General features: G+C 39.3%; 1 protein-coding gene across 5 annotated transcripts in view; it reads left to right on the top strand.

Moving 5' to 3' along the window:
- The window catches only part of IARS1 (isoleucyl-tRNA synthetase 1), an 80,089-nt gene extending 72,684 nt beyond the window's left edge, over window positions 1–7,405 (top strand). For all 5 annotated transcript variants that reach the window (XM_082400898.1, XM_082400897.1, XM_082400896.1 and 2 more), the window contains exon 34: window positions 6,876–7,405. In XM_082400898.1, the coding sequence (XP_082257024.1) occupies window positions 6,876–6,958 (83 nt within the window). In that variant the 3' untranslated portion in view covers window positions 6,959–7,405. The remainder of the gene's footprint in view (window positions 1–6,875) is intronic.
- The last annotated feature ends 4,985 nt before the right edge of the window (window positions 7,406–12,390 follow it).

The raw sequence follows: 12,390 nt of genomic DNA on the forward strand, positions 1-12,390 counted from the left end.
TAGTCTTTTAATTTTCTGCAGTTTGAATATGCTGTGCCTGGGTATAAATTTTTTGGTATAATGCATTATTCATCTCTGTTACAGAGTTTTGATTTCTAGCATTTCCTTTTAATTCTTAGAATTTCCATCTTTCTGCTTACATTACCCATCTGTTCTTGCATGTTGTCCACCCTTTCTATTAGTGTCCTTAACATTAATCCCAGTTATTTTCAATTCCCAATCTGATAATTTCAAAATCTCTACCATATCTGAGTCTGGTTGTGTTGCTTGCTTTGTCTCTTCCTACTGTGTTTTTTTCCTTTTTAGAACGCCTTGTAATATTTGGTTGATAGCAGTACATGATGTACTGGGGAAAAGGAACTGAGGTAAATAGGCCTTTATTGTAAGGTTTTATGTTTATCTGGCTAGGAGTTAGGCTGTGTTTATTGTTTACTGTTGCTGTAGGTTCCAGAGGCTCAAATTTCCTTCTGTTGTCTTATGGTTTCCCTAGAGATTCCTTTTTAAATATGGTTGGAGCTTTGCCCATTCTTTCAGCTGTAATGCCCTATTATCATACAGGAGCCCATATGATGTTGTAGTAAAGTATGGGGGGAGGAGAAGTGGGGGAAGTGTTCTATAATTTTGAGTAGTTCTCAGTCTTTAGTAAACCTGTGCCTCTGGGCTGTGACCCTCACAGGTGTTACTCAGCTTTAAAATTTTTCCTCTTTAGGTAAGAAAGGAAGGTAAAGGGGGCTAGAGGTGGGTATTTCCCTTTCCCTGGGTCAGTTAGGCTTTGGTTAAAAAGAAAAAAAACAGTTACTGATGAGGAAGAACTTCTGCCATTTTACTGGGAATTTTTTTCTAGAAGCCTTGTACCTTTTTTGTCATTTCCTCCATTACTGCCACCTTTTGTATTCAGTTCTTTTTTTGCAGTTTACTGTTTTCTTTTTTTACTTCCTCTTGTGTGTGTGTTTTTTAAGACATTAGTGTTTACCATGGGGATTACAATAAGCATCCTAAATTTATAACAATTTAACTTGAATTGATACCAGTTTGACTTCAATAACATACAAAAACTCTGCTTCTATACAGCTCTGCCCCCGTTTATATTCTTGTCAGAAATTATATCTTCATAATTATGTTCCCCAAAGCATAAGTTCTTAACTGTGTTTTATGTATTTACTTTTTTTTTTTTAACTTATTTATTTATTTTTGGCTGTGTTGGGTCTTCGTTTCTGTGCGAGGGCTTTCTCTAGTTGTGGCAAGCGGGGGCCACTCTTCATCGCGGTGTGCGGGCCTCTCACTAGCGCGTCCTCTCCTGTTGCGGAGCACAGGCTCCAGGTGCGCAGGCTCAGTAGTTGTGGCTCACGGGTCTAGTTGCTCCGCGGCATGTGGGATCTTCCCAGACCAGGGCTCGAACCCGTGTCCCCTGCATTAGCAGGCAGATTCTCAACCACTGCGCCACCAGGGAAGCCCCCTATGTACTTACTTTTAAATCATGTAGAAAACAAAAAGTGGAGTTAAAAATAAATGCAACAACAATATGGCTTTGACTTACTGTCTAGCATCCTTTCATTACAACCTGAAGGATCCCTTTAGCATTTCTTGGAGGGCAGTTCTAGCAGTAATGAACTCCCTCAACTTTCTGTTTATTTGGGAATGTCTTAATTGCTCCTTAATTTGTGAAGAAAAATTAAGAAGAAAAAAATCTGTTTTGCAAAATGGAGAATTCTTTGTTGATAGTTTTTTCTTTCAGCACTTTAAATATGTGGTCCCACTGCCTTCTGGCTCTCATGGTTTCTGATTAGAAATTAATCTTTTAATCTTATTGAGTATCCTGGTATTTTGCTTCTCTCTTGCTGCCTTCAAGATTTGGTCATTATTTCTTCAAATATTCTTTATATTCTTTTCTTCCTGAAATTCCCATAGTGTGTATGTTGGTCCACTTGGCCTGTGTCTCAGACGCCTCTTAGGCTCTGTCCACTTTTCTTCATTCTCTTTTCTTTCTTCTCCTTCAGACTGGATGATTTCAAATGTCCTATCTTCGAGTTCACTGTTTCTTCTGTATGCTAAATTATGCTGTTAAGCTTCTCTAGTGACTTCTTAATTTCAGTTATTGTACTTTTCAGCTCCAGAATTTCTGTTTAGTTCCTTTTATAATTTCTCTGTTGATATTCTCATTTTGTTGATACATTGTTTTCTTGGCTTGTTCTTTGTATGTGGTTTCCATTGACCTTTCCATTAGTCAGTTATTTTCCATTTAAGACAGTTGATTTAGAGTCTGTCTAGTAAGTCCAAGTATCTGTGCTTCCTCAGGGACAGATTCTGTTAATTATTTTTTCCTGTGAATGGGCCATACTTTCCTATATCTTTGTATGCCTTGTAATTTTTTTTGTCTTTGAAAACTGGATATTTGAATGTGGTGACTCTGGAAATCAGGTTCTATTCCCCAGGGTTTGCTGTGTTTGATGGTTGAAGGCTACAGTCTTCTGTTTGTTTATGACTTTTCCAAACTATTTTTACAAAGACTGTATTCTTGATTGTATGTAGTCCCTGAAGTCTCTGTTCCTTTAGCTTATGTTCAGCTATTATTTTGACAAGAGATTTCCTTGACCTCCAGGAACTAAAAATTTAAAAACAAAATACCTACTTCTCCCAGTCTTTAAAGATTGGCTCTGTTCTGGTCCACTCCTTCAGCTCAGCCAGGCTGTTTACAGTTCTGCCTTAGGCTTCTCTTCCTGTTTTCACTGAGCCCTGAAGATCAGCCACGTTTGGCCAAAAAATCTTTTTACCTTTATCAGAATCAAATGCTTAGGGTCTTCTCAGGTCTTTCTGTGAATGCATACTGCCCTGGGCATGAATGTGGCTTTCTAAATTATTCAGCATACAGAGGCACTTTTTAATGCCCTAATTGCCCAAACTTTTCCTCCCAGGCCTTAAGCAATCCATTGCCTGTCTCATCCATAATCTTTTGCCCCAGGCAGCCATGGGTTTTTTGTTTGCCTTTGGTTTTCATGCAGTGCCCATCACTTTTCCACCCTGAGTGAGTTCCAAGTAGGCAAAACAGAGACAAGCACCTTATGTAAGCCCTTCAAGTAGCTCCCAGACAGGTTAGAACAAACGCAATACTTTTGCTCTCTTCCTCCTGGAACTAGGAACCAGGGTCCCACACTGGAAACTCGGGCTACTGTCTTTAAGCCCACCACCAAGCTAGGAAGGAGGTGGTAAAGCACAAGTAAAAACACAGATCTTTCCTGCCATTTTCAAGTTGCCTTTTCTTTAATTCAACATTCACTTGGTTGCTGTAAACGTTTGATTGCTTTCTAGAGTTCTGACAAAGTTGATTCTGGCTGGCTGTTTTGTGATGTTTCAGTTGATGTCCACTTTAAGGGAACATTTCTTTAATTCTTTGGGGACACTGTCTACCCTGGCCCACTTTAAACTCAATTATTTTGGGCCACAGAGAGTGTTTAGAAAGTTCTGGTCCCAGTCATGCAAGGGGCCAGAATTCTCATGGGGACATGTTCTGTCTATCTCTCCCCAAACCAAGGCTAAGTGGGACAAGTCTCTATATTGGTTTACTGTGACTGGTGCAATAAATTACCAAAAACTGGGTGGCCTGAGACAACAGAAATGTATTCTCTCACGGATCTGGAGGCCAGAAGTCTGAAATCAGAGTGTCAGCAGGACTATATTCTCTAGGGGAGAATTTGTTCTTTGCCTCTTCCAGCTACTGGTGGTTCCAGGCATCCTTGTGGCTACCTCACTTTGATCTCTGCCTCATTGCCACCTCTTCTGTCTGTTTCTCCTTTTTCCAAAAAAGGTAACAGTCACAGTTTCCAGGAATTCAAGCATGGTCATATCTTTTGGAAGGCCATTATTAAACCCATAACATTCTCTTAACTGTTTTTCTCTGTGGTGAAGGATCTTTTTGAAATTTACCCTTTTGCCATGGGCTCCTTATTTGAGGTCTCAGTTTTTTGAGAGGGATTTCATTGGACTCCCCAGTTTGTGTAGACCCTAGGCTTTTTCTTCTCTCACTTTCATAGCCTATTAGTGCCAAGTCTTTAAGCCTCCAGGCCCACCAGAAGATCTTAATGTTCAGCTACCTCTTGGGATTCATGATATTTTGGACTCTGTGGATTTCTCTCATTTTCTTCCCTTGCTCAGCTATTTTTTCTTTAATTTTTTAAAAAAAATTTTTTTAATTAATGTTTTATATTGTACTTTAACATTTTCTGCTACATTATTAAAAACGAAAGCCTTCTTTTCTACTTGCATTTCTCTCTTTAATGAAGCACATTTATTGTACTTGAGATTTATTTTCAATAACTTTCCTTTGTCTCTTTACCCCTCACTAGTTTTAGGGCCTCATCATCTAATGAGACAGCCTGTCTGCAGGCTATATTCTTCCACCAAGATTGTCTTCATGCACATTCCTCCCTTGATGATGTTCCCCTGCTTGGATCCCCCAAGGCTCACCATTATCTAATGCTTCAGAATCCTTAGCTTTACACATAAAATCCTTCCTGTTCTGGTCCTTATCTGTCTTTCCAGTTATGTCCATGAAGCTTTCATTCTATCAGAAGGCTTTTTTTACTCTCCTTCCAACACATTTGGCTCTTTCATGATGGTTTGGTAGTCAACATCAACAAGTAGGTGTAGCTTCCTGTTTTGATAACCTTGTGTGAAACTTCAAAGACATTCTTTTTTTTTTTTTTTTTTTTTTTTTTTTTTAAAGATTTATTTTATTGATTGATTGATTGCTATGTTGGGTCTTCGTTTCTGTGCTAGGGCTTTCTCTAGTTGTGGCAAGCGGGGGCCACTCTTCATCGCGGTGCGCGGGCCTCTCACTGTCGCGGCCTCTCTTGCTGCAGAGCACAGGCTCCAGACGCACAGGCTCAGTAGTCGTGGCTCACGGGCCTAGTTGCTCCGCGGCATGTGGGATCTTCCCAGACCAGGGCTCGAACCCGTGTCCCCTGCATTAGCAGGCAGATTCTCAACCACTGCGCCACCAGGGAAGCCCCAAAGACATTCTTAACTTCTTTTTCTTAGCCCTCAAATCCATTGGTCACCAAGTGCAGTTGAGCAGTGAAAATGAAGAAGTGTCATTTTTACTTGTTCTATGCAACTGTAGGTACCTGGTTGAAACTGATCAAGGATAGAATCACATCCATGTGAATTACATATTAGTACTACTACCTATGATTCACAAACCAGATCTTACCTATAATGTCTTATTACCTTCTTTTTGCTCTGTAAGGTTGACTGGGCAAGTTTAGTAGGTAAAAGCTTGAAAGTTAACTTATTCACCCAAGATTATCGAGAAACCTGGTATTCTTTCCAATCCAGTATCTTTTCCCAATCTGATATCTCTTGCCTCATTTTCACTGTAGTCTTCCTCTCAAGATTATCTTTCATAAAATATTAATAATTTGGTAAATTAGAAGGATCCCATAAGGCTTACAGTTTTAGAAACTCACTGATGCCTTCTTGCTTGTTCCACTAGATTCTAAATATCTTCTCCAGCTCCTGTAGTTATCTATTAAGGAGGCAGCTTTTGAGAGTATTTTCTTATCCAGGGTTCCTGTTAGGTAGGACAGGAGCCATTTTTAGAGAAAGTTGGTCCTTTCTTTGAATTCAGATCTGGCTAGAAGCAAAATGCCCCACAGTAGGCAGAGAACTTTTTAAATTTTTCTCCTTCCTTCCTTCCTTCCTCCCTCTTTCTTTCCTTTCTCTTTCCTTCCTCCCTTCCTTCCTTCCTTTCCCTTCTTCTTCTCCCACCACTGCCCCACTCTTTTTCTGAGCTTTAATATATTCAGTGTGTTTTGATCTATAGTATTTGTGTTATACTTTTGGATGCTCAAATTTTTTTTATCTTTAGCTGTATTGGCTCCTGTGTTTTTTGACCTGAGTCTTTGATAAATTCTTGCTTTCTGACATTGCAAGCTGTCCTAGGTTTATCATGTATACTCTTTCTTCCCCAAACATGGAAACGACTGCTGTTTTTCCTGTTATAGGGTGTTAATATTTAGGAACCACAAATCTGAGCTGCTTGCTTAGCATTGCTTCTAGGCCTTTTCTGAAGACATAGGAAATATTGTCTGGGTGGGAGTGTGGGGACATCTTGGGCAGTACTCAGAGTTAGTTAGGTTAAGGGCACAGTCCTCCACAAGTCTGCCCAAAATTTCTAACCCCAAGTATAAGGAGTTAGGCTCCAACTACAAGCTCAGACAAAAGAGTTCACACAAGACCATTGTCACTTCTGGCACCAACTGCAAGTTCAGAGGGTTTCCAAAAGTCACCCTCAGGTCTGATAATTTGCTAGCAGGATTCACAGAACTTGTGGAAGCTATTGTACTCATGACTACATTTATTATAGGGAAAGGATAAAAACTAGAACCAGGCAAAGGGAAGAGATGCACAGGGCCAAATCTGGGAGGGGGTCCAAGTATGTAACTTCAGATTATCTCTCCGCAAGGAGGCATGGACAGTGTTACCTTCTAGCCTCAATACATGACAGTAGTACGTACAGTGTATTACCAACCAGGGAAGCTCACCTGAGCCTTGGTGTCCAGAGTTTGTATTGAGGCTTCATTACATACGTATGATTGCTCATATGGTTGGTCTTTCTGGTGTAGCCAGCTCCACCCTGAGTCATCTCACTAGCATAAACCATCAGGTGTGTTCAGGGGCCTACAATAAATAACAAAAGATGCTCCTATCACTCAGGAAATCCCAGGGTTTCAGAAATACCCCCAGTAGCTGGGACAAAGTTTAGGTTTCTCTTAAGATGAGGCCGAATTTCTTACTATCCAGGTGGTTAACATATTTTTAATATTCATCCAGAATAGGTAGAAAAATGATTTCTTTAAAACTTCTTCTTTTCATTCTAGAAATTACAGAAGAAATCCCCATGAAGACTTTGAACACGAAGACTGTGTATGTTTCTGTATTACCGACTACAGGAGACTTCTAACATTCAGTTATCTGTGTGGTTCAGTCAACCTTTCCCTGGCATATACCTCTTCTCCCCTCCCTCCAACCCTGGACACACACACGGACACAGACATATTGATATTTCCTTCAGGTGCATGTATAATATACTGCTTTTGGTCTAAAATTGAAATGGAATTGATCAAGTGACTTGAGACTTCACAGTAATAGTCACACTTAACCGTAAACACCTATGTAGTCATGTTGAGGAAAAGTTACAGTGTTACCTCAGCACTACAGAGTATATTTCTATACTTGAATTTTTAAGTATAGAACATAGTAGTTGTTTAAATGGTATAGTGTGTGTGTGTGTGCGTGCACTTGTATATATATATATATATCTCTGTATCTATCTATCTATCTATCTATCTATCTATCTATATATATATATATATCATTCTATGGCCTTTTAAAACTTATTTGAAATCTCTTGAAGGAATGGACAGTGTTATATATTTTTGCTACCTGGATTTCCCTGGGTAATTTGATGGAATATTTTAAGTTTTAGTAAATCAGAACAATAAACTTTCTCACAGATAATAAACATGTTAGAAGTAATTCATTCTCCCATAGTTCAGTGAAACTTGGAATTTGCAATCTTTAAAGAACACAAAAACTTAATAGTGACTTCCATATTAAGACACTAGACTAAATATCTAATTTCACTTCTTCCCAAAATCCTGTGTCAAAGAAGCAGATGCCAAAACAAAATTAGATGTGCAAGAATTTACTGGGGGAAGCATACATGAAAGATAAAGGGGAGAGGGTAAAGGCAAAGGTAGAGAGAGCCTTCAGGCAGAAATGACCTGACTTTGGACCCATGCCTTGCTCAGTCAGTGGCTGGGAGCAGCTGAGGGGGACCATGGCCTCAGCACAGATGGATCCATTGATCTGAAAATTTAGTAGCTAGAAGCTGTCAACCAACTATACTCCCTACATCAGATTCTCCCGAAAGGAGCTCTGAATGGTGCATCTCTAGCTGCTAGAATAAACGCATTCAAATCCATACCCACAAAGTTGGAGGAAACCACACAAGATAACAAGTGTTGGCAAGGATCAGTGAAACTGGAACCCTTTTGCACTGTTGGTGGGAATGTAAAATGTTGCAGTCACTATGGGAAACAGTATAGAGGTTCCTCAAAAATTAGAAGTAGAACTACCATATGATCCAACAGTCAACTTCTGTGTACATATCCAAAAGAATTGAAAGCAGGGCCTTGAAAAGATATTTGCACACCCAGGTTCATTGCAGCATTATTCACAACAGCCAAGAGGTGGGGCAACCCAAATGTCCACTGAGGGATAAATGGATAAAGAAAATGTAATCTGTACATACAATTGAATATTATTCAGTCTTAAGAAAGAAGGATGAACCTTGAGGACATTAAGCAAAGTGAAATAAGCCAGTCACAAAAAGACAAATACTGTGTGATTCCACTTGTATGAGGTACCTAAAGTAGTCAAATTCATTGAAACAAAATGCAATGGTGGGGCTTCCCTGGTGGCGCAGTGGTTGAGAATCTGCCTGCCAATGCAGGGGACACGGGTTCGAGCCCTGGTCTGGGAAGATCCCACATGCCACGGAGCAACTGGGCCCGTGAGCCACAATTACTGAGCCTGCGCGTCTGGAGCCTGTGCTAGGCAACAAGAGAGGCTGCGATAGTGAGAGGCCCGCGCACCGCGATGAAGAGTGGTCCCCACTTGCCGCAACTAGAGAAAGCCCTCGCACAGAAACGAAGACTCAACACAGCCATAAATAAATAAATAAATAAACAAAAGAACGTGAATTTCTAAAAAAAAAAAATGCAATGGTGGTTGCCAGGTGTTGCAGGGAAGGAGAAATGGGGAGTTGTTCAATGGGAATAGTTTTAGTTTTGCAAGTTTTAAAGAGTTCTAGAGGTCTTTTGCACAAAAATGTGAACATAGTTAACATACTAAACTTGATCCTTAAAAATAGCTAAGTTGGTAAATTTTATGTATCTTTTACCACAATTTAAAAAAAATTTTTGAATGTCAGAGGGACAGAAGCCAACCTGAAAGAGCTCCCAGTGGCCAAAGCTGGAACAGTTTGAACAAACATATAATGTAGTATTGAATTAAAATCCAAAGTATAAAATAAATATCCATGAGTACATGCTGATATAAATGATTGAATAAATAAATGAGAGAGGTGAGACAAATCTATATAAAATTCCAAATAATGTATATAGATACTCTTTCACAAGGTGGTGTACCTTAACTCCCCACACCTTGAGAGAGGACTGTACTTTGTGACTTACTTCGAAAGAGTAGAGTATGTGAAGGGGGCAAAAAGTAACTTCACAGTTTAGAAAACTGACAAACACTACCTTGGACAGGTTAACATCATCAGGCATGATAGCATATACTCTTTTTTTTTTTTTTTTAATTGATGCGTAGTTGATTTACAATGTGTTAATTTCTGCTGTACAGCAAAGTGATTCAGTTATATATATATTATTTTTCATATTCTTTTCCATTATGGTTTGTCACAGGGTATTGAATATAGTTCTCTGTGCTCTGACCATTTTTTTTTAATAACATCTTTATTGTACAGTGTTGTGTTAGTTTCTGCTATATAACAAAGTGAATCAGCTATATGGATACATATATCCCCATATCCCCTCGCTCTCTTGCGCCTCCTTCCCACCCTCCCTGTCCCACCCCTCTAGGTGGTCATGAAGTACCAAGCTGATCTCCCTGTGCTATGCAGCTGCTTCCCACTAGCTATCCATTTTACATTTGGTAGTGTATATATGTCAGTGCTGTCTCACTTCATCCCAGCTCCATTCTCTACATCTGCGTCATTATTCCTGTCCTGCCCCTAGGTTCATCAGAACCATTTTTTTTTTAGATTGCATATATGTGTGTTAGCATATGGTATTTGTTTTCCTCTTTCTGACTTACTTCACTCTGTGTGACCAACTTTAGGTCCATCCACTTCACTACAAATAACTCAAATTTCATTTTTTTTATGGCTGAGTAATATTTCATGGTATATATGTGCCACATCTTCTTTATCCATTCATCTGTCAGTGGACACTTAGATTGTATCCATGTCCTGGCTATTGCAAATAGTGCTGCAGTGAACACTGTGGTACATGTCTCTCTTTGAATTATGGTTTTCTCAGGGAATATACCCAGTAGTGGGATTGCTGGGTCATATGGTAATTCTATTCTTAGTTTCTTAAGGAACCTCCATACTGTTCTCCATAGTGGTTGTATCAATTTACATTCCCACCAACAGTGCAAGAGGGTTCCCTTATCTCCACACCCTCTCCAGCATTTATTGTTTGTAGATTTTTTGATGATGGCCATTCTAACCACTGTGAGGTGATACCTCATTGTGGTTTTGATTTGCATTTCTTTAATGATTAGTGATGTTGACCATCCTTTCATATGTTTGTTGGCAATCTGTATCTTCTTTGGAGAAATGTCTGTTTAGGTCTTCCACCCATTTTTAGATTGGGTTGTTTGTTTTTTTGATATTGGGCTGCATGAGCTGCTTGTATATTTTGGAGATTAATCCTTTGTCAGTTGCTTCATTTGCAAATATTTTCTCCCATTCTGAGGGTTGTTTTTCCGTCTTCTTTATGGTTTCCTTTGCTGTGCAAAAGCTTTTAAGTTTCCTTAGGCCCCATTTGTTTATTTTTGTTTTTATTTCCATTTCTCTAGGGTGTGGGTCACAAAGGATCTTGCTATGATTTATGTCATAAAGTGTTCTGCCTATGTTTTCCTCTAAGAGTTTTATAGTGACTGGCCTTAAATTTAGGTCTTTAATCCATTTTGAGTTTATTTTTGTGTATGGTGTTAGGAAGTGTTCTAATTCCATTCTTTTCCATGTACCTGTCCAGTTTTCTAGCACCACTTATTAAAGAGACTGCCTTTTCTCCATTGTATATTCTTGCCTCCTTTATCAAACATAAGGTGACCATATGTGTGTGGGTTTATCTCTGGGCTTTCTATCCTGTTCCATTGATCTATATTTCTGTTTTTGTGCCAGGACCATACTGTCTTGATTACTGTAGCTTTGTAGTATAGTCTGAAGTCCAGGAACCTGATTCCTCCAGCTCCGTTTTTCTTTCTCAAGATTGCTTTGGCTATTCAGGGTTTTTTGTGTTTCCATACAAATGGTAAAATTTGTGCTAGTTCTGTGAAAAATGCTATTGATAGTTTGATAGGGGTTGCACTGAATCTGTAGGTCGCTTTGGGTAGTATAGTCATTTTCACAGTGTTGATTCTTCCAATCTAAGAACATGGTATGTCTCTCCATCTGTTTGTATCATCTTAGATTTCTTCCATCAGTGTCTTACAGTTTTCTGCATACAGGTCTTTTACCTCCTTAGGTAGGTTTATTACTAGTTATTTTATTCTTTCTGTTGCAGTGGTAAATAGGAGTGTTTCCTTAATTTCTCTTTCAGGTTTTTCATCATTAGTGTGTAAGAATGCAAGAGATTACTGTGCATTAATTTTGTATCCTGATACTTTACCAAATTCATTGATCAGCTCTAGTAGTTCTCTGGTAGCATCTTTAGGATTCTCTATATATACTATCATGTCATCTGCAAACAGTGACAGTTTTACTTCTTCTTTTCCAATTTGTATTCCTTTTATTCCTTTTTCTTCTCTGATTGCCGTGGCTAGGACTTCCATAACTATGTTGAATAATAGTAGTGAGAGTGCACAACCTTTTCTTGTTCCTGATTTTTGAGGAGATGGTTTCAGTTTTTCACCATTGAGAACAATGTTGGCTGTAGGTTTGTCATATATGGCCTTTTTTATGTTGAGGTAGGTTCCCTCTATGCCCACTTTCTGGAGAGTCTTTATCATAAATGGGTGTTGAATTTTGTCAGAAGCTTTTTCTGCATCTATTGAGATTGTCATGTGGGTTTTTTAAAAAAATAAATTTATTTATTTTTTGGCTGCATTGGGTCTTAGTTGCTGCACAGGCTTTCTCTAGCTGTGGCAAGCAGAGCCTACTCTTCGTTGTGGTGCGCGGCCTTCTCATCATGGTGGGTTCTCTTGTTGCAGAGCACGGGCTCTAGGCGCACGGGCTTCAGTAGTTGTAGCATGTGGGCTCAGTAGTTGTGGTGCACAGGCTTAGTTGCTCTGCTGCATGTGGGATCTTCCCAGACCAGGGCTCAAATCCGTGTCCCCTGCATTGGCAGGAGGCTTCTTAACCACTGTGCAACCAAGGAAGCCCCTATCATATGGTTTTTCTCCTTCAATTTGTTAATATGGTGTATCACATTCATTGATTTGTCTATACTGAAGAATCCTTCCATTCCTGGGATAAACCCCACTTGATCATGGTGTATGATCCTTTTAATGTGCTCTTGGATTCTGTTTGCTAGTATTTTGTTGAGGATTTTTGCATGTATGTTCATCAGTGATATT

Source organism: Balaenoptera borealis (genome assembly GCF_965194805.1).
Source record: "Balaenoptera borealis genome assembly, chromosome: 8".
NCBI classification, from domain to species: Eukaryota; Metazoa; Chordata; class Mammalia; order Artiodactyla; family Balaenopteridae; genus Balaenoptera; species Balaenoptera borealis.